Raw genomic sequence first — 23,823 nt, 5'->3', positions numbered from 1 at the left:
AAAGAAAATCGCACCAAGGGTCCACAGATGGTCAGAGGTCCACAATTAGTGGGGGTGGGGTTTGCAACTATTTTAAATTGAGTATTTATCTTAATCTGCTGTACTCGTGTGGAGGCCTGATTATGCCCAGGTCTGAAGATGTGAAAAAAGCAGGTGTTGAGGCTCTTACAGTAAGTGGCAACATTGCCAGTTGCACCACTATCCTTGGTATGCCCCACTTGTCTGAGTTTATGGCAGGGAATTGGTCCAGGAATAGGCTCAGGGCTGGCCCCATCATTGGGCAAAGTGAAGCAGACACCACAGCTTATTTTGGGTGCCATGAAAGGGCAGCAGATGGTTATGTATTGTGGGGCATTCTGCCTCAGGTGTCAAAATAACTTGGGCAGTCTTGGTACACAGTGGCCAACCAGAAGCCCCTAGGAACCCCAGAAGCAGCACCTGAATGCAACAGCATTCTGCCCACCTGCCATTCTCAGCAACTGGTCTTCAGATGCATATTCATCTGGATTACATCCCACAAAGAAAGAGCTTTGTTTGCAGAACTATTGTTTTGCTTTAACAAAGATTAGCAAGAACAAGAATATTTTCTTTACACCATCCCTTTATTTGCTGAACCAAATATTGATAAACTGCAAAAGTGGCTCAGTGGCTCTGAAAGTCGTTAAGACGATTAAGCTGCCACACTGTATTTAATATTAGGATTTACCAGTAAAATTTAGAGCTAGCATATGGAAGAGAGATGGAGAAATGGAAGAAACCTTATTTGGGTTAATTCTTTTCATCTTCCAGCAGATGCAAGCAGATTGTATATCTTTTCTGTATGACTTGAAGAGAACTTTCCTCAGTTGAGTTTAACAAACCACAGAAAAGCTGGGAGAACATCCCTTTGTCTTTCTCCACAGAAGTTGATTTCACAACAGATACATAACCTTCACAATTGTTACATACCGGATACGTAATTACAAATTGCTTATGATTTGCATAATCACACGGTCTGTTTGCACTACTGCCTTCTGGCAGGAGATATAGAAACATCAAGTCAAAGACAAATAGACTGAAAAACAGTTTCTATCCAAGAGCTGTGGCCTTTTTGAATGCTGTAACTCGATAGTGTGACCTAGGAGTTTGATGGGTGTGGTGTGGGTGTGGCTGGAATGTGGTTTGTTTGGTTGTTGTTGTTGTTTTGCTTTTGATGTTTTAAGGGATGGCATCCAATTTCGTTGCACTTTGTACAATGTTGCACTTGTGTAATGACAATAAAGAATCTATTCTATTCTATTCTATTCTATTCTATTATTGGTTGTTTAGGAACCTCATGCAAAACCTTACTATAGCAAATTAATAAAATCCAACAGTGTCTTGCACATTGGGACAAAATAATTAGATTTCTGTCCCTAAATAGGCAGACTGTTTTGTGGACCTCTATATGAAAGGGGAATGGGGAAACTTTTCTAACTGGTGGGCTAGATTCTTAGATTTCCCATCCCAACTATATATCTGCCACACACCTGAAAATTCCCCAGTTTTCAGCTGCTTTTGAGTGACCTCAGGTGAAGTATTCCTTTCTCACATAGTTTTCCTTTCTCACATAGTTTGAAATCAAACAATGCAGTCTAAAGCACAGGGCTTTGCATGCATCAATGATCACCTGATCAGTAGAGCCTGCAAACCCCATTTCCTTTGCCTGTGTGGTTGGAAATCAGTTCACATGGCACAAGACTTGGTTGGTGTTGTCGATCATCTATCTGGCAGTTTCTGAAAACCCAATTTTCAGAAGAAATCCACATTTCTAGCTGCTGATGTCATATAGAATATCACGTGCAAGGCAGGTGGGTGCAGCTTGGGGTAAATCAAATTAGAATCCCTGCTGAGTCTAATTGGTCCCACAGGACAGATGTTGTCCATTGCTTCTAGAGTCGCAATGCAAAGTTTTAAAGTCAATAATGTCCAACCAACCTACAAAGCCATACACTGCTACATTGCTACATCTCTGCTCTGACCATCCTTTCCCAAAATGCTCCCCCCACCCAGTAAAAATACCATGTTGGTGACCTTTCGGCAAGTCACCTCCAGGCACTTATTCAGAGTTTGGTTTCCTTGGAATGAGAGACAGTGGAATCTGTGGTGTCTTTATGATATAAGGTTTATTTGCACATATAATTAACTCTGTAAGACAGAGTTGTTCCGCCTGGCCTTTGGCTTGGAGCCAATTTGATTCCCTCCCCCTCTTTCTTTTTTCTTTTCCTTTCTCCTCCTGCGATGAGGCTACATTTTAATATTTTAATGTTGTATTTTAATTTTGTTGTATTCATTCAACTTGTTTTTATTATCGCTTGTTAGCCGCCCTGAGCCCGGCCTTGGCTGGGGAGGGCAGGGTATAAATAAAAATTCTTATTATTCTTATTATTCTTATTATTATTATTATTATTATTATTATTATTATTATTATTATTATATACAACTTGAGCCTATGATGGAGGGGCTCACAGCATTAACTCCCCAGAAGGTCTTGCTTCTCCCATAGTCACAGCCTTCGAATCAAGCAGAAATCAAGTCTCTCTTGCTCTCGCTCTCTCTCCCCTTCTGCTTTCTGCCTTCTGTCTGCTTCTAGCCCAGCTCTCACACCCATTCTAAAGAAGTTTATTCAAAATCTTCAGTTCTGTTCTAAAGCCAATCAAATATGTCACAGGAAGATTCAATTTTATAATGAGCAGGCTAGGCTACCCCATTGGCACATGTGAGTCAGGGCAACATGTAATCCAAGATATATGGGACAATAGGCAGTTTCTAGCCAGCACACCCTGGCACCTTGCATAAAGAAGCCAAAATACATGGGTCACAAATGATTTATTCAAAATTATAGAGTTGGAAAGGACCGTGAGAGTCATCTAATGCAACCCCTTGCAATGCATGGATCTTTTGCCCAATGTGGAACTTGAATCCATGACTCTGAGAATAAGAGTCTCATGCTCTACCAGCTGAGCTATCCTTTGATCTTTTAATTCATCCAAAAGCTTTGAATTTGGTAATGCAATTTGTCTGAGCCAATTACTACATTTCAAACTAAATTTTCCTGTTTTGAGAAATATGATGAAAAGTACTTAGCTAAAGCACCTTCTGTTTAAACATTTTGTATGTTTTAAACTATTGTAATTTGTTCTTGATTTCATGGTTTTATCTTGATGGATGGTTTTGTTTGGTTTTTTTAAAACCAAGGGGTGTATAAATTTTTATTAAATAAATAACTATCTCTTGGCTCATGTTGTACATACAGCCACTTGCAGGGGCAAAATGGCCCAGGTAATCCCTGATACTGCAATTATGTCTGCCTCATCTCAAGTGAAATGGAAACTTTCACTGATAGGTGTAATGGCAAGTGTTTTTTTTTAAAAAAATACTTCATTTATGTAATTCCATCTGAGGGAAATACATCAAGCCCTCTTGATCCTTAGTTTCATAGGAAATCAGCAAGAACAATCATTTTAAGAAGGTTTGATGAGATAGAAGCCACTGTAAGGTATGCTAATAGATTCTTGACCTGATCTCTAATCCAACTTCTTTGTATTCTCACTTTGTTGTTGGCTCGTTTAATGTACTTGCCACTGTAATTTACCAGTGTTCTTTTATGATGTATACAATAGAGGATTATAAATCTAAAAATAAATGAAAACAAAATACTTGTATGTATTGAACTAGATCAAAATGTCACTTTAAAATATAAATATATTTCTTTTCAACAAATAAGCAATGTATTCAATTAAATTTTCACGGTAGAAGCACAAATATTCACAAACAGGTAGGAAAAACTGCTTGTTTGTTGTTGTTGTTTTAAAAACAACACCCTGCATTTGCTTTCACCATATGAAAAGTTATTGAAACACTACAGCACATAGACTAAAATATCTTGTGAAAAGAGCTGCATTTTACAATAGTACTTACACTTAAAGTGTGCTATCAAAGTTTTAAAACCTTATGGCATTTATATTGTGAGAACACACAATGCCCCCCCCAGGTCACAATGCAACTACATAAGTCTCAATATTTCAAAACACCATGTTAGAAATGGAATTCAAATCGTTTCTTGAATGCATGACACAAAGAGAAACTGTTTCATCTTCATGAATAAAAAACGGCTCCACATGAACCATGAAGGGGGGTGGACATCAGTTCCACAGCTACCAGACAAAATACTTCTAAATCACGCTCCTCTCTGGTTTTATTTTATTTTTATTTTTATGATTTGCTTCCTTTGCTGTTCTCTTCCCCTTTCCCTTACTAACCGAGAGTTTCATACTGTACACCCAACAGTTCTCTTTTTAACACCTTTAATCTCTGTCACCTGACTAAAGCTCATGTTTATAAAGTAAGGCAGACTAAGAAGAGACTTACCAGTGAAAAACAGAACAGATTCATTTTTCTCCGGTCAAAATTTGCAGCATTTACAAATATTATCCTCGTCCAAGGAATTGCAGCCACAGAATGCAGCTCCTTCTTGTCCTCCCCAGCTGTTTGAACATTTCTCCCTAGAGATTAGGGCAAGATAAAATCCCTGCAATAATCCACTGGATTCCCAGCCCATTATCAAATGAGACAGGATTGCCTGGGCCAGCACACGCAGTTCCTTAAATTAATGAACAATGTTTACCAACAAAACCAGATTAAGGTCCAGCAGCCTTGAATTTAATTTGCTCAGGTTAGTGCACTTTTGTGATTCCAAAGCAAGCCTGACTGGTTCTGTTAGTGTCTACAGCACCTACATTCCCAATGTTACACTTTGAAAAGAGTGTCACCATTCTTCTGGCAGGGCTTCCGAAAGACACCTATTCAACAAGTGCAGCACTGTGTTTTCTTGTTAGAAAAATCATGCTTACCATGCAGTTTTCAGGACAAAGGGGTCATGCCAGGGGATAAAATGCCAATCCTAACTACAAATAGCATATAAAATGCAACAGATGGCAGGGGCGCCAACTTGCCCTCCACATTGAGAGGACCCAGTGTCATGTGATGCATCCTGCCTCTGATCTTCACCCTCGCCCCCTATAGTTGGCACCCCTGACAGTTGGTGTTTGAAAATCTGACATTTGAAACAGTGGTGCATTGTGGTGAAAAACCAGAGGGTAGTACCAACCATTTGCAAAGCCATTTAAACTTTCAATGAACTTGTAATTAGGGAAGAGGGCTGGAGATAACAGGAGTAGTTCTGTCAGGGGTGCTGTTAAAGGATGGCTGAGACAGTCAAGAGTATTGCCTTGCTTCTTCCTCACTCTCCCTCTTAAGAACTTTGCTTAGAGCCTGGTGCACTGCCAAGTGAAGTGCCAGTAAGACCACAACTACCCCCCTCCCCAACCTTAATTTGCTCATATGCCTTCTATACCTTTGTGCATATTTGTGTTATGGGTCTGAGTCCTGAATAACTACCTAGCAATGTTCTTCCCCTCTCGTCCCCCCACCTGCCTCCTAAATCTGTTCCACCATCCCTCTGGAACAGATCTGTGGATAGTGGAAGTGGGGGGGGGGGAGAAGGGGAAGGTCCCATTGTACAAGTGGAACTCACTCCACTTGCACAATTTTTTTGCTTTAATACCACCCCAACAATTTATTTCACAGTCCTTAACTGTTGCTATTTTCTCATTTTTACAATGCTGGGATACTTATACCTTTGTAGCCATGATGAAGTAATATATAAACTATTTATCGCTTTTTGATCCAATTGCATTCATATATTCCAACAATAGGGACGCGGGTAGCGCTGTGGGTAAGACCTCAGTGCCTAGGGCTTGCTGATCGCAGGGTCGGCGGTTCGAATCCCCGCGGCGGGGTGAGCTCCCGTCTTTCAGTCCCAGCTCCTGCCCACCTAGCAGTTCGAAAGCACCCTTAAGTGCAAGTAGATAAATAGGTACCGCTTTATAGCGGGAAGGTAAATGGCGTTTCTGTGTGCTGCACTGGTGCTGGCTCGCCGGAACAGCTTCATCACGCTGGCCACATGACCTGGAAGTGTCTCCGGACAGCGCTGGCCCCCGGCCTCTTAAGTGAGATGGGCGCACAACCCTAGAGTCAGACACGATTGGCCCGTACGGGCAGGGGTACCTTTACCTTTACTTTTATTCCAACAAAATTCTAATAGGATCCAATGGGATTTCTGTTTCAGTTATTGCCTCTTCAGTTATTATGTTTCCAAATTTTGAACATTAAGACATTTCTAACAAATAGCGTATCTACGTTATGATATCTGTTTTCTTCTCCATGAAGTGATGTACCACCTTGCTAATATCTTATTTAAGTTTTCTAAAAATAGTTGCATTTGGTGAAAGATGGCTAGTCTTCTCCAGTGCCTATTTCTCAGGGCTTACTCAAGAGTATGCAGTACCAGACCTCTTTTTTTGTTGCTGCTAAAAAGTGTGGCACTTCCTAACACCTCTCTTTTTTTTTGGTTAAAAAATGTGACACTGTAACAACTTCATGGTGAGTACTAGCCCTTATTTTTCTAGGAAAAGAGCACTGGACTCTGTCCCCATATTGCATCCCATTCTCTGGAATGTTGTTATTACATTTTACTGCCAAGTTGTCACAATACTTATTTTTGCTCTTTGTTCAGTTCTAACATATATCATGGGGATCATTTTCTGGTTTCTTCTGTAATATTAGTTATCAAAATACAGCCCCTTTCCCTGTTCTATTCCCTTTAAGACTTTCCAACAGAGTTGGTAAAAGGGATTCAGCTGCTAGTCGTCAACCGTAGACAAATCAAGTGACAAAAGGCAATGGGGGGAACCATAGGCACCTCCATTTTAAGTAAGAAAGTCTGTATCCCCCCCTCAAAAAAATTGGTTTAGAAGTAATAATTTCAGAAGTGAGAATCATGCAAACTTCTTATCCTCAATGGTAACCCTGCTTACTTGGGAGTAAGTCCTTAGAATTCAGTACGATTTACTTCTGACTAAACATGGTTAGGGTTGTGCTGCTTAGGTAGTTCCAAGACCAGAGCTTTCAAAACTGTGTTGCAACACATTAGTGTGTCACACGAACACTCCCCACACTCCTCCTGGGGCTGGAAAGGGGTTACTTTAACCTCCGGCTTGCTAGTAAAACTGAATAACTGTGTCGTGAAATTATGCATGTCTAAAAAGTGTGTCACCAACACGAAGTTTGGAAAGCTCTGCCACAGACTTCTGTTTCTCACCTGCAGAGAATGTGCACTCACATGTGTGAGTTCCAAGATGCTGTATCTGTATCATTGGCACTTCTGGATGCCCACTTCCATAAAACATTTAAGATGGCACTGACAAAATCAGGTCAGAGGCCTTGGAACATTCTGTTCCAGAATACAAGCATACAACCACTGGCCCTGATCTATATACACTAAACCATTTGGAATGGACCCATGGAAGTCTAACTCTTAAATGTTATTGATTTTTTTTTTTAACAATCCATTTCCATTTAAACAGCTTTTAAAAATTCTGCTTCTCCTACTGTAATTGAACATAGTAAAGAAACATTTTAATAAGTTTTTTTCTAAAAATATATCATGTGGCATGCAGACAATTCACTGATAGGGCTGCTCCACTGACCACCCTCCTCAAATTCAGAATTTTAGTTAAATTCAGACATTAAAATGACACAGATTTTGCTAAAAGGTCCCATTTGTGCTATTTATTTCCCTCCTCCCCTTGGTTTGAGGGGTTTACTATGCAATCATATGTTGATGTGAAGGCTTTCATTCACACGGGAAATTACACGTATGTTTGGTGGTAGGTAAGGTTCATGCCCAGCCCAACCCCCCATTGAATATACAAATGAAAGCAAGGGTTCTTAAATTGTCAAACCCCAGAACCACTGGGATGACTTAATATTACTGAGACCCACCAGTCACAAAATGGTGGTGCAGTGGCAAGAGCCCATCACAAATTTGATGCAAGCAGAGGCTGTATTTGGCACGATCAGTTGACACTTTCCTACTGATAACTAATCCATATTTAGAAATTGCCAAATGTTCTTTCCCACTGACTGAAGAAAGCAATGTTAAGGAAAACAGGACTACAAAACTGCCTACAAAAGTGACCCTTTAAGCCAAATCTTGATGTAGGTGTTACAGACAGGTTACTGTTTCATTCCATCCATCCCCACCCTGAACAATAAAATCCCTTAAATTGACCGATTTTCTAAGATTTCGCAGAGCAATTGAAACCAATGAAGTTTTTGTTTGCCTCAGAGATATTAAACACACAGACACTGTACTTTTTGGAAGATAGTAAGTATACACAGAGCAAACTAAATACACACATAATATAGCACACAAAGCCTAGAAGATTCCAAATCCAAACAGGATTGACATGTAACCTCAGTTCTAAGCCTGAAGGGGCTATAAAAATTCCAAAGTATACAGTTTTTCAAATTATTATCTTCTGTGTTATCTAATCAATGGAAAGTGGAAACATATTGAATATAGAATATAGTTGTGAATATGTTCAAGTCACCAGATAATTTTCTGCTGGTGTAGCTCTACTGAATGCTAGGAAACTTGGTCCATAATTTTGTTTTGCAATTCAGAGTGAAAACTGCTAAGTTCCATCTTCAGGCCTATTTATATATTACCTGACAAAACTGATGTCTACTGTGAATTATGGATATAGCAGTCATTATCTTCCAGGAGCACCTTGAAAGCGAGATGTCTAATCTCAATAATGCAAGTTTCCTGGTTAAATAAATCCCCTGTGCTCAGTAATTCTGTGCATTTATAGAAGACATGTCAACTCCCCACCTCATCAGACCTTAAAAAACATTTTAAAGCCTCAAGGGGATTTGCATCCTCACTAAACAGAATTGATTTCTGTACTCACTACTTAGTATTCTCTTAATCACATAGTTCATGCATTTCTGTTTGGTAATGGACTGGCAAACCTCTAAGAGCCAGTCAGTTTTTTTCAGACATTTGCTGCAAGAGGCTTCCTCCCTTCACGTACTCAGCCTTTTTGTTACTTGTAATGGTTTTTGATTTTATTTTGCTTTTTGAATGCAATCATCGAGAGCATCAGTCAGTGGGGAGGGGGAGGGGACATGACGGAGACAGCTTAGACAACAGGCACCTGTCTTTCTAATCCAGGGCTTAGCCAGGTCTTGGGAAAGTATTTAAAAACAGAAATTTGAAAGGTGTTTGGAGATATTCCAACCTGCTTTCTAAGAAGGCTTACCTCTCTTTCCTTAAATGTATCTAACTAGGTTAGGATTCTCCAAGTATGTCCTTGTATGAAGGACTTGAAGGCATGCAATTTCTAATTTTCCTGACGGTGCCATTCCCCACATTGCTGCGAGAATCAATTAGCTGTATATTTAAAAAGACAAGGTGTGCATGTGCCTACCAATGAGGATGCTATGGAAAATAGGAAACTGCCTCACAAAGAGTCAGACCATTTGTTCCTCTAGCTCAGCGTTGTCGTCGCTGGCAAGGGTTTCAGACAGGGCTCTTTCCCAGCCCTACTCAGGACCTTTCGAAAAGCAATGAAAATTCCCCGCTTCCAACTCACTGAGGGCAACAGAGATGGTGACTGACATGGAACTAGTGCATTCACCCTCTACCCATTCATGTTGTCCACTTGTTCAATAGCATAATGCCTAAATAGGGCTTCACAGCTACCTGCAGTGAGTTTAAATTTTAGCCAGGATGTCTTGTCCAAGACACATTGCTGTCTGAGACACATTATCAAATGAGGCCTGCTTCTCCTTCAAGACACATAGTACTCAAGGCCAGTCAATTTGCATGTCCAGACCCAGAGACCTCCCCCCTAAGTAAATTCACACTTGACTCAAATTTTAGTTTGGTTTTTGGCAGAATTTAGGCCACAACTTTATTGATTACAGAAAGTGAGTGGTTGCATAGGCTCTGGTTCGACTAGCTCCCTGCTCCCTTGCAGGCAGTGCTAACCCAGGGCACCAGCATAGGCGGAAAGCCGGGAACAGACTCTGTTCACCACCCAGATGTCCCCCCGGACTCAGGCAAGGGCACAACCCCCTCTCAGGGGTTGACCAAACCATTTGAGTCCCTGGATTCCTTTAACGGAATACCCTTCACATAGGGATGGTGAGAGCATTCTCCCATCCCTATCACATGAACTAGTGCCTATCCACAACCTTACAAGTTGTGATGATTTGCTATGCAGCAGGCGAAACCCAAATGGCCAAAGCCAATCAGCCAAGTGGGAAAAATTCCTGCCGTGTCCCTGTTCCAACGAAAGATGATACACGACGGGATAGCAAGGTCAAACGCAAAAGCCCTAATAGTACGGAGATGTGGGCGGGTGTTCCAAATGCATGCGCTGAAAGAGCTCTGGGTCACGTGCATGGGTATAAATAGGTCCCTCAACCCATTTGGACTGTGCCCCATTGGGCTGAACTCAACATCGAGGGACCTACCAATCGGGTGTTGTGGCTAACCAATCTTACCCACCCACAACACAGGAGGTCAGTCTCCAGGTCTCACCACAACACCTCTTTTAAGGAGGACATAATTTATTTTGGCACCTGAGGCAAACATTTTCTCTGTTGCCTCTCATTTTCCCTGGGAGTAAAGAATTTAGAATGACTACTAGCGCTAAGGGCTTATGAGCACAATTTAATGCCCTTCATGACACTTATAATTAGCTGCCTGGTGAAGCCGGCTGTCTCATGGTTGGTCCAGTCCTGAATTTAACTTGACATATATGTAGCGTATGACAGTGATGGCCACCTCCACTCCTCAGTTTTTGGTGCTTAGTGATATACTTTCTCCTAATAGTGTTTTAGTTAACTATTCTGGCTGAAAATTATTAATAGACCTAGGCTCCATGGCCACAATCCTAGACAGCAATGGTACACATGAACATTTTGAAAGCTGTTGGTGATGGGTCCCCCTCCGCCCTGCCGCTACCAATCAATCACCTCCAATAGTGATTTGAGACTGTACATATAATCTTTGAGTTTGTATTCTTTTGTGCTATAGTACACAGTGCATTGAGATATTTAGTGTACAATATACCTTCATTTTGCATACAGAGTTTGTGCTTGATGAGGCTCTACTCTCTGTATTCCTTCGTTGTTTGATACCAATCAATCACCTTGCAGAATAGACAGGTCACGTTTTCATTTAAACCTAGCTTGTCTGTTCAGCCAGGTGATCAACTGCAGTACAAACTTTCAAAACACTTCCACCTACAAGTGTTCTACTTCCCTCTCAGCTATGGCTGTCTAGGATTTCAGCCATTCTTTTATCTAATATTTTTTAAAGATCATCATGACATTGGATAGTGATTCCACAAGTTAATTGTGTATTGTGTGAATAAGTACTTCTTTTTTGTCTGTTATGACCCAACAGACAACTTTCTTTATTGGGTGACCCTGAGTTGTGGATTATGGGAGAGGAGAAATTATCTCTTTCCACGTACACCACACCATTAAGAATTGTGTGCCTTTGCTCATGTTCTCTTCAATCAACTTTTAAAAAAACTAAAAAAGCCCCAGTCTACTTAACCTTTTATCGTAAGATTGATTCTCAGCCCACTTGATTTTAATTTCTCTTTTCCCATTCTACAATAGTTCTGCTTCTACAAATGTCTGCTTTTGACATGGAGCAACTAGAACTATACACAAAATTTCAAACGTGGTCACATCATGGATATTATTATATATTTTAGTATTAAAAACATGGCACTTGTCATTTTATCTTCTATCTAGTGCCTAATAATTCATAATGTTGACTTTGGCTTTTCAACTGCTGCACTTCTTGGCATGTATTGGGAGAAAATAACTTTTAACAAAATGGTTGTGTGAATTACCTCAGAGTCAAAGGTTCATTGGTAGGTTGTATAGTGAAACAGTTGAGAACTACTGTGCTACAGTAACTATAGCAAATAAAGGGGAGCATTATGAAATCAGTGCATTGTTAGGCTTTGTGTAACAAAGGTCCACTCCATAAGTCAAAGAAAATGCATTTTTTGGCCACAGTCCAACATGTAGTTAACTGTGGTTAAGCCCATTCATGAATTAAAAATGTGCTCCGTTCATTTCCAGAGCATCTTGTACCTCAATGCTTCAACCTAAACTCAAGGAGAAATAAAAAAAAGCAGCTCTGGAGGAAGAAGTGGGAGAAGTGGGACAAGCTTACCAAGATCTTAAAAAGCTGTAGACACTAAGGCACTTGAGACCAAATACTTTTACATCAAAGGATGGCCCACTCCCTTTGCTGTTATTTTACCATAAGCCTTCAAAGCCAAGCTCCTTGGAATAATATGACATTTTTATCCTGAATAACCAAGACAGTGCCAATAGTTTTCAAAACACTATTGAATCAAGATGTGACCCCAAACCTATTCAGTTTAAACGCACCAAAGAAAATACTGGCTCAGGTGGATAGAGATGCCCATGAATAGGTTTCAGACATGCAATAAGAACCACTTCTGACATGGCCATAAGTACCATGCCTTTTTAGAACTGGGCTCCCTGACCATTATACTTCAAAGTGTCTGTATCAACTTTAATCAAAGTACTGTGATATGACTGGGTTGTGGATCAGGCTGGAGATGATTAAGTATTAAGTGATAGCACTATAGGCAAAATGAAGAGAGCAAGCAGTGAAGGTGACTTTCACCTTAACTGGTCATTTTTGTGCTTTGAAGTATTTTTGAATTGTTCAGCAGTGTGTGACCTGATACAACCTTAACTTTCACTGAACACATTATAAGTGAAAGTCAGGTTGACGGGAAATGATGTGTTCATTATTTTTATGCTGTAAAACTGGCATAAACACTTAGATAAATCAAGGTTTCGAAACATAAATTATCTTTTAAAGGAACTTGACCCCAAAATGCCTGCTTCATTCCAAAATCTTTAGGGTCTGGCAAGTTATGTTTTCAGCTGGAATAAACTAGTTTGCGATGTTTGGCTTGCTTTGTATTAGTAAAACTCTGGCAAAGCAACAATTTACTTTCATTTTAGTTATAGACTATTATTGCTAATAAAAAAAACCCCTCACACTTTCCATCTTCTTTAATGTATAAGCAAGATAAATTGTTAACACTCGACAACTCCCCAGGCAGTAATGAATGACACAGTTTTCTCTGTTATCCCTGATAACGTTTAGGATGCGGAAAGCTGCTTAATCCTCCTTCTACACATTCCCATCTGTGCTTTACAGCCAACATAGTGAATTACTACATTCTATAGCACTGTTTTGGGCATGATTTCATATTTTTAAAGCCCAGATAATTCAACTCCGCAGTATATGTTTAATATACTGCAAAAAGGTAAAATGCCTAAGAAAGCCTAAGCAAATAAAACTGTTGCATTTAAGAGATAGATGGAGGCTTTCGAGAAAGTAGAGCATCATAAACATTGATTGGAATACAGTGCTAAGCCAAACTAATCACTTTGTTTTCAGAAAACCAGCATTGCCAACTCAGAGATAATCATTCATTATTTGTAAGCTATTTCAGTGCAACTGATGCTGACAAATATGGCTGGAGAAAATATTTTAATTATACCTTAAGTGTCTTACCACCTCTACCTAGCTGGCACATCTACTCCACTTTAATGTTGTGGCTTTTTTCTTCAGTTTATTTTAATCACATTTTCAGCCTGAGCCTAAAACCTGCCATGCTGGCCCATGTGCTTTGGATGATGGGTGCATAGCATCTTGCCAGCAATGCTGCAAAATATTAGTTGCAGCCAGTCATATAGGTAGAAGTGACTATGTCAGGGTTGCCAAGGCTCATTTTGGTGAGAAGTCTGAATTTGGCTTGCATTTCATATAGTTCTTTAGGTGTGTTTGTTTCAGGGTGTTTTATCAAGGTTTTTTATCTAGTGCTCATTGAAGGCAACCCAATGCCACACACTGATTTGAGAAATCATTGGATGAAATCTGAAGGATCTGTGAGTTACATGGATATGTTATACCACTTTCCTCTGACTGTGAGGCAAAGCCTCTCCTCCTCACAGAGCGGGAAGCGTTCCCGTGGCAGCAGCGGGGCGTGTTCGGCCCCCTGCGTCATCTCCTGGCTGCCATGCCGCCCCCTTGGCTGGCCAGCCAATAGGGCTGGTTTGGGGGAGGGGCTTAGCCGCATTGAAGCGGCCACGGCAGCCTCCACACCTCATTCAGCCCTCGGAAGACAGCAGATCACCTGCCCATCTGCCCTTTAGGCTAGGTTCATGTTTCTGACCTTGCTATGGACTTTGGTTGGTCACCCTGGTTGTACAGGGGGCCTGGTAGGAGTTTTTATCCATTTGGCTAATTGGCACCAGCCTCTTGGTTTTTTGCCTACCTCGTAGCAATTCGTCACAACTTTTCCGGTATTGGCGGCTAGGCATTGGAATATGTGTTGTGCTTTTGTGGGTGGGGTTTGGTCACCACCTACCCCGGCCCTTGTAGGGTATTCTGTTAATGGAATCTGGCAGTCGTGGATCCTGTCCGATGCCCTTTCGGTGGCTAGGGCCATGGCACATCCCTCGGTGACATCAGGGGAAGCTTCCAGTTGTATTTGCATCAACAAGCTCCTTCCACTGTTTTTAAGGTTAACAAAGACCCCCCTGCTGTGTGAGTGGGGTCATGTATAGGTTGTTTTATCCAATGCCTAAGCCAATACCACTCACATGCTGTAACCAATAAAAGTTGTGGCCTATTTTCAGCCCAATAACCTAAATTCTTACGTCGTTATCTCTTATTTACCACCACACGGGTTCAGTTCCTTGACTCACAAACTAATCTGAGAGAGAAAGAGCAACTGGCCCAGTGTCACCTAGTGACCACTGTGATGGAACAGGGCTTTAAACAGGTCTGAATCCAACATGGTGATTACTATACCAAACTGGCACTTGAATATCTGCAGCATGTTTCCTTGTTTATTGTTACTTGTGTACAGTAACAATAAACTAGATACAAGCAGAATGGGAAACAATGCTTCTTTACATCCCTAATTTCCACACAATGGGTTGGAAACCTACCTACTCAGGAGTTTGCTCCAGTGAGCTCAATGAGACTTAACTCTGACTAGACATGTGTCGAATTCAATGAGAGCTATGACAAACTGCTCGCATTGGTTTTAGTAGGCCCTACATATGGCTAATTTGGTCTGTCTAGAACCCCCAAATCCAGAACATGTCAGCAAAATTAATACCCTTTCTGGAAAAAACACACTTTATTATTGGAAATGCCTGTCTTGCAAAACACTGTTTCTCAAGTGTAATATATATAATATGAGCTAGTGGAAGGTACTTCATGGGCAATGAAGCATGTCAGAGTCTCACTGAGGCCAACATATGGGTGATAACAGCTGGTTAATGTTAAACCCTATCAGAAAGGAATATATGCTTATATTCAGATACATTAAAGGGTTTGACAGATTACAGAATGACTCTGATCCATCTAAAGCTAGTCATGCTGAAGCTCATTCAAACCCATGGGTAGGTAAAAGGTAGGACACATGGTTAAGGACTTAAGTATCTGGCTAACTTTGAATGTCTAGGTCCACAAAGGTGCATAATTAGTGTGCAAATACTATACAGCCCACCAATTCCCTGAGGGAACAAGAAATCCCCCATACTCTTCATGTTGCAGCAATGGTCAATCTACTTAAATTGTCCCCCTCAGACTTCCTCCAAGGACAAATCCAGCACTCAACAGCATGCAATAGCCTCATATTGTCTGCATGCAGACTGCTTAAGCTTTTAATTGTTTAAAATTGCACATTAGTTGGCAATGTTTAAAGGAGGGAGAGAGAATGCTTTACATTTACTTATGTTTGTTTACTATCAAAAAGACCAATAAACTTTTTAAATGCACATGAAGTAAGAGCCAAATTATAGCAGGGACTCTTGTCTTAGCTGTCATTATCTTTTCATTTTTCAGCCCCATCCACCACAGGACACCAGTGATACAGCGCAATATTTTGCTGCAGGGCCCTGATTGTGTATACAGTATATAAATTATAATAATTAATTATAATTATTTCATGTGAAGGGAGCTACTGTAGCTGTGAATGGGTGATTCAGTCAGGGCTTAACTGAGACAGTGCGCAGCAGGGTCTAGACTTGCAATGTATTTTCCCAATTATGTTAGATGAAAAGCTGTGTACACGATGCAGGCAACTTGGGGTTGTACGAAATCAAGTAGTGGAAACTTGATCTCACTTGCACTCCTCATTATTACAGCTCAAGTACAAAGGACAAATACTTTATAGTACAGAATTATTGGGTTACAATGAGGTCGGAGAACTGGAGATTGTCCAAAATAAATTTCCAAGGGCACTTTTAATGCTTCTCCGAAGTACCTCTGCAGATTGTTTCAGGCCAGAGGTGGGACAATCTTCTATCTCAAACACCAACTGTACTTTTATTAGTTACTGCCTTAAAACCAGAACATAAGTCTGGATCACCTAGCATTGCTTTATAGCTTGAGAAATTTGAATTCATAGCAGACTGGCTTTCTTGGCTGTACAGTCGTACCTCGGGTTACATACCTTTCAGGTTACAGACTCCACTAACCCAGAAATAGTACCTCGGGTTAAGAACTTTGCTTCAGGATGAGAACAGAAATTGTGCGGCGGTGGAGCGGCGGCAGCGGGAGGCCCCATTAGCTAAAGTGGTGCTTCAGGTTAAGAACAGTTTTAGGTTAAGAACGGACCTCCAAATGAATTAAGTACGTAACCAGAGGTACCACTGTATAATACAAGACCAGCTAGGGCTCTTTTGCCTCTTACTGGTGTGGAAGCCACCCCCACTTATGTCTGCTTCTTCTCATGCTGCTCCTTTATAACCACAAATACTTCCAGCCATAAAACAGTTACTCTCATGCAGCCAAAGAGGATGGCAAACCAGCTTACAACCTGGTTTCAGTAAAGTCCTGTATTTTTCCATCTATAAGACGCCCCCGTCTATAAGACACCCCCTATTTTGGGGGCCTCGAAATTTAGAAAATGGGGGGTTGAGCTTTTGGGGAGGGTTATTTGTGGGGAGATGCCGGAAGTCGAACAAAGTGCGAGCCTGCGATTGTAAGCGGTGATTGTATGCGACGCGAGCAGTTGTGTACTGCATTCTGGCGGGTGAGCTATTTTCAGCATCCCCCCCTAAACAATCAAGTGGCCAATCGCCTCTTACAATCTTGGTTCATGCCAAAAAACCATTTGCACATCCCCTCTCAGCACTACCTATGCATAAGATGAGCCTAAATTTCGAACCTCATTTTTGGGTCAAAAAAGCTCATCATACACGGGAAAATACAGTACAGTACTATTTGTTTGAATATTCACTGGAACGAAGGTTTTTTATAGAGAAGCATCAAACGAAAAACCGATAATCGTATTTTCAAATGTGTCTACTGCACTTGGCTTTCACATTATGTCTATGAAACAAAATGGATGGTTGCTATTTTTAGTCTATCTTGACTTACGTGCGTACATGTTTGTGGATGTGGGTTTATTGGAAGTCTTATTATTTGCATGCATTACTTGCTGTATGTGAGGTTAGATGTGAAAATATGTTATTACTAATATTATTAGAAGCAGAGTTGCATGTCACTGCTCTGATAACGCAATGAGTACAAATTGTCATGAGTACACAATACAAAGGATTCCACTGGAGAGGCACAGAGAAACATGGGAAAGGGTAGAGCAGACAGTGAATTAAGTTACAAAAGGCTGAATTAAGGATGGGGCCATGAAAAAGCACAACTCTTAAAATCAAGCTGCATTCTGTGAGACAGGATATGTAAAGGAAGTGACATGAAGCAGGCACTGGCCTAAAACCAAGAACCTGAGGAATGGGTGGTTGAGACATGAAGAAATCAGGAGCCAAGGAAATTAAATCAAGGTGGGGAATGGAACTAGGGCTGTGCACTATTGGCCCCAAAAAAGTTAAACAAAGGAGTTTGGGAATAATAAGCTGCAATCCCTGATGTTAAATCCTGTTGAATGAAATAGAACTTACTTCTCACTAGACATGTATAGGATTGCATTGTTGGGGATTTTAGGACAGGACATGGCTGCAGCATCTGAAAGAGCTGCATAGAAGTGAATTCTTGCTTTTGCAGATTCTACTCTCACTGCAGCAAATCAAATCAAAGAGGTCAATAAAAGCTAAAACAAAGTGTATGTGTTTGAGAGGGAGATTTAATTATTGATTTGAACTAACCAGCCAATTCTTCAGCTGCATGCTATTAGTGAGTTCCAATAGCTGCTAAGACTGTGCTTTGTTCTCTATTTACTAGGCAGATAGTTACGTGCTGAGGCCCTGCAGCACCCGTCATCACATCCAACAATTACTGGATAAGAAACAGTGCATTGGGATGAAATAAGGCCACCACTTTATTGAATTACAGATATCCTAGGTGTGGCATAGGCATTGGGTATTACCATTGATTTCAGGCCCACCTGCCAGAATTAAGTTATCAGGTCAACAAACAGTGAGAGGGGTCCTGGGACCTACATCATATTGGGTCACCTGTTGCAGGATTACTGTTTTGAGGAGTGCTGTGGTCCCCGCCCCCACCTGGGCATATGGACAGAAGCAATTCCTCCTGGATCCCTTTAACGGAATAGCCAGTTCTTGGAAGCGCAGGCAGAGGCTAGAACCTCCCCTCCAGCCAAGACTAAGGCTTACCCAATGCCTATAGCACCAAAACTGTGATGATTACTATGAGGTAGATGAAAACCACAAGGCATGAACCATTTTGCCTGGTGGGAGAAATTCCTGCCAGGCCCTGAATATGGTGGCCAACAATGACCATAGCAAGTTCATGCCACAATGAATTGGCAGAGCACATAGGGAGGGAGAGAAGGAGACAGGGAGACCCGGTGAAGAATTGCAACCCAGGATCAAGGGCAGGCTGGTATTTATTCCCTAGGAGCAGTGCTTTTTTGGGTGGCCTACACAGGGGTACACATACCCCTAAATATTTTGTGAATTTTGTACTTTTGTCCATTTATTGTATTTATTTTTCCTGATTTGAACGATAAAATGGTGATTTTCTTGAGTCAAAATGAGAGTACTCATAAACATATTTTTTAGGGGAAAAAGCACTGCCTAGGAGTGAACCCAAGGGAAGTCTTGGCCTCTGTTGGGTCTATCCCCAGGGAGGTGCCTGTCATTCAGGCCTGCCCAACATGGGCCAATTCATGGGTAGGCCTGAATCGAAAACCTGGCTAATGAAGCAAGCCACTTCACCGGCTGGAAAACCTAAGATTGGAGGGCCACATGGGCTCATGACATAATGCAGAGGCACCAGGCTGCAATGGAGACTTATGGGATTACCCATTTTGAGTCTGCCAGTATTTTCTGCTCATTCAACTATAAGGATCAGTGGTAGAGCACATGGTTTGTAAGAAAAGGAAGCCAAATGGTTTCTTAAAATGGATGTTTCTTCTCCATTCTTCACACATTCACAATGTCTCCATATTCTTTAGATTGTGGTTGCGTGTCGAGGTCCCTAAGCCACCCCAATAAAACACAATTCACACAGAATTTTTGTTTAAGGTTTTTGGCATAATTTTGGCCACAACTTTATTAAAATACAAAAAATGCAATGGTTGTGACTATCTGTCCCCTCCCGGGGACAGACTTACATTCGCATGCCCGCGAAAGTCAGAAAGGGAAAACATTTTGGGGAGAAAGATGGAGCTGGGAACCATGCCCTCAACTCTCCCCAAATGCTCCCAGGGGCTCTTGCGTGGCCCTAGCCCCTTGACAGAGGTTCGGACAAAAGCATGGCAAGCCCCTGGATTCCTTTAACGGAATACACTTGCAGCAGCAGCATTGGAGGGGCAGGCACTGCCAATCCATGTCCCTCCACCAACCAATTCATAAAACCAATGCCGAACCGCAACCTTACAAGTTGTGATGATTTGCTACGCAGCAGGCAAAAACCAAGTGGCACCAGCCAATCAGCCAAATGGACAAAATTCCTACCAGGCCCCTGACCCCAAATCAGACAACCCCATGACAGGCATAGCAAGGTCAAAGCGAACACCCCTAAATATAGGGAGGGTGGGCGGGTAATCTGATGCACACAGCGAAAAGAGCAAGCTCAACGCTGCGTGCAGGGAATATAAAACTTCTTGGTTGTCAATCAAAAAATGGCAACATCAAATTCTCCCCAACGACAAGAGGAACCCAATCACAATGGTGGCCAACTACCTTTACCTGTCCAGCAACAGTGGGATGTCTTGTAAGACCCCACCGCAACATGTGCTCTCCATGAAGGAGAACACGCTTTGTTGTTGTTTGGGGAATGGTTTGTAGTTCAACTCCCTTTCTTTCCACTGTGTGGTGTTTGGAAAGCAAAATATAACACTTATTGTTTTAAAATCTGTTTGAATTTTGCAGGTATGGTTAACATTCAACGTTATTCATTGAAGAGGCTGTTGAGCACATGACATAAATGCAATTTATCAGTGATATTCATAGCTGGGCTTTTCTCAAATAAATTAGTTCATTGTTTCACTGAGATCTTGTAAAACACGCTATATTTTTCACCCTCCTATACTCCTCTGGCATTTCCGTTCCATCATTCACCAGTGTTTGCATCACCCCACATAAACCTTTGATCAGCAGTTTTAAATTTTCTGCTTCCTTTTCTCTCTATCACAGTTGAGTAGGATGAAAAAATATGACTTGGGTTTACTCACCTATGAAACCACTTCCTTTCACATTTTCCATTGCAGTTTATATGGCTAGGAAAGAACAGCTTCTTGGGACTGTAACTTGTGCTTTTTGAGTCCTTGATTTGGATCCGTGGCAAGGTATGCTCTTCTACAGCAGTCTCTTCTCTTATGCATTAAAAACCAACAACACTTGCTTTTTAATATCTACCGGAATCATAAAATACGAATTTGAACAACTCTATATAGCTGTTATGGATCAAAAGCCTTAATTATTTTTGTAGGGATGGTAAAGGCAGTTAACTAATAGTTAAAGGTTAATTGGAGTTAAATACTGTAAGCTAAAACACAAAATATTATATAAAGAAATGTACAAATGTTACACTGGACACTACAGATTGTTTGTTTGTTTGTTTGTTTGTTTGTTTGTTTGTTTACTTACTTACTGGCTTTTTCCAGACAGGGACCCAAGGTGGCTTACAGATAACATAAGAACAGCTAAAAATATAGCCCGGGGTGGGGGGAGTATTAAGAAACAATTAAAAATTAAAAGAAGAGAAACTCTCTCCTCTATTTAAACCATACAGATAATTACCATAGAAACAGTCCTTTCATTAAATGCAATCAGTAGAATAACCACCTGCTGGCAGGACAACAAGGAGGGAGCCACTCAAACTTCTCTAGGGCGGGAGTTCCAAAATTTGGGAGCAGCCACCAAGAAGGCCCTCTCCTGTGTCTCTACCAAGCATACCTGTGAGGGTGGTGGAACTGAGAGAAGGGCCTTCCCCAATGATCTATGAGGGAATATGGTCTTTCAGAGAGCTTGGACCTAAGCCATATAGGGCTTTATAGGTTAGAAGCAGCACTTTGAATTGTGCTTGGAAGCAGAGAAGTAGCGAGTGAAGCTGTTGTAATAAGGAAATTGTAATTATCCTCCTATATCATAAAAAATATCAAAGCCATTTACAACAACACATTTTCATTAAAAAACCCCATGGCCACTTAAAATCAGAGCCCAGCAACAAACTATTATGGAGAAACATATTCTTCATTGCCCTCACAAGCCTGGCAGAACAAAGTTTTCAGTAGGCTTAAAAGTCTTAAAGGCTTAAAAGTCAGAAGGCTTTTGTTGAATGGTTCTAGAACATGGGAAATGCTATTTTTTAGACGGAGGTGAAATATCACATTGATTACTCCTTTAATTTTTGACTTAAAGGGAAGGGAAAGTGTAGATTTTGACTTTCCCGTAAGAACAGAAAATGATCTACTGTTCAAAGCTTTGGAACAAAATGGTTCATTAGTTCCCCTCCCCTTGCGTATCTGAGGAATGTCATGCCCTCACAATGGCACACATTTTGAACTCTTTCCAATTTCAGATATTTCCCATCTCTTTTAATACCTCATTGCTTTTGCATCAATTACAGCCTGACCTAAAGCCTCACTGGAAGTAGATATGATATATAGTGGAATCTATTTAAATGAATTTCTGATGAAAGAATAAAACTGTTAAAAGAATAAATTTACCACACACAGATTTATACAAATCCAGTATATGCAGTGAAATCCTCTTAAATGAAAAACTGATGAAAGATTAAAATGTTAAATGAATTAAAACCTGGCATCCCAGTGATATATAATGATGATTTGACCTATTAAAGGAGAGAACCTGATGAACATAGTACCAGTGGAGTGCTCCAGGATGTCAGTTTTTAAATATGCAGTGAAACTCTGTAAAGTAAATACATGATCAATATATATATCTATTAAGACTAAATTTATTGTAGACTAAATAAATAGTAGACATTTATTACTCTTGCTCACTCGGTAGGTGAATGCAGTATGTCGTCTGATGCTAATGGATGAGAGAAGCATGTGCTACAGACTGCTAAGAATTTAACTCAACGTGTGAATCAGAGGATTATTGCATTCAAAGGTATGCAGCCCATTCACCTAGCCAGACTAAATCAGAAAATGCAGGAGGGGGACAGGGAGGGATTATCACACATTGTACCTGTGGCTCTGTAGATGGGCATTTTGCTTAATACATCACAGAAAATGACTGCACAGTTCCTGTGTTGCAAGAGAAGCATGGATGATAATGTGTGATGTGCATAAAGGTCTCTTACTCATGATTCTTTTCACACAGTACACTGACACCCACATTATCTTTGAAAAGGGCAAAAGGAATTCTCTTTAAAACTTAAATGCACATATGTGTAACCAACCTCCTGGAGGGGATTGTTATTATTAGCTGTATTGCTTTCATCACCTGCTGAACCTTTTTGTTGAAACAGGCCTGTCCAGACGTGTAAATTTGGCATGTATATTTATATGTAGTCTTATTTTATAATGAATATTTTAAAACTGCTATGGGAAAAAAAATCAAGCTAGCTTGTTTTAACAGCTACTTTACCAGTAATTTTAATGTATATTTTTTGCAAAGCACTTAGAGATTTTGATGATTAAGTGGCATATAATCTTGGACTACTGCAACACGCTCTATGTTGGGTGACCCAGAAACTACAACTAATCCAGAATGCAGCAGCTAGACTGATGACTGGGAGCGGCTGCCGAGACCACATAATACTGTTCTTGAAAGACCTACATTGGCTCCCAGTATGTTTCCGAGCACAATTAAAAGTGTTGGTGTTCAGCGTTTAGGCCTTTAAGCCTGAATTAAGATTGCCGGAAGAAATATCAACAACCTCAGATATGCAGATGACACAACCTTGATGGCAGAAAGTGAGGAGGAATTGAAGAACCTTTCAATGAGGGTGAAAGAGGGGAGCGCAAAATATGGTCTGAAGCTCAACATCAAAAAAACTAAGATCAAAGCCACTGGTCCCATCACCTCCTGGCAAATAGAAGAGGAAGAATAGAGGCAGTCAGAGATTTTACTTTCTTGGGCTCCATGATCACTGCAGATGGTGACAGCAGTCATGAAATTAAAAGACGCCTACTTCTTGGGAGAAAAGCAATGACAAACCTAGACAGCATCTTAAAAAGCAGAGACATCACCTTGCCAACAAAGGTCCGTATAGTTAAAGCTATGGCTTTCCCAGTAGTGATGTATGAAAGTGAGAGCTGGATCATCAAGAAGGCTGATCGCCGAAAAATTGATGCTTTTGAATTATGGTGCTGGAGGAGACTCTTGAGAGTCCCATGGACTGCAAGAAGATCAAACCTCTCCATTCTTAAGGAAATCAGCCCT

General features: G+C 40.8%; 1 protein-coding gene across 1 annotated transcript in view; it reads right to left on the bottom strand.

The window, feature by feature from the left end:
- The window catches only part of SAMSN1 (SAM domain, SH3 domain and nuclear localization signals 1), a 93,885-nt gene extending 73,200 nt beyond the window's left edge, over window positions 1–20,685 (bottom strand). The window contains exons 1-2 of the mRNA XM_081199684.1: window positions 20,640–20,685; window positions 4,390–4,523 (exon numbers count right to left, since the gene is read on the bottom strand). Of these exons, the coding sequence (XP_081055810.1) occupies window positions 4,390–4,523; window positions 20,640–20,670 (165 nt within the window). The 5' untranslated portion in view covers window positions 20,671–20,685. The remainder of the gene's footprint in view (window positions 1–4,389; window positions 4,524–20,639) is intronic.
- Window positions 20,686–23,823: the final 3,138 nt, after the last annotated feature.

The sequence above is a fragment of the Podarcis bocagei genome (genome assembly GCF_964188305.1).
Source record: "Podarcis bocagei genome assembly, chromosome: 6".
Classification (NCBI taxonomy): Eukaryota; Metazoa; Chordata; class Lepidosauria; order Squamata; family Lacertidae; genus Podarcis; species Podarcis bocagei.
The sequence above is the reverse complement of the archived record's forward strand: the minus strand, read 5'-3'. Positions and strand labels throughout refer to the sequence as shown.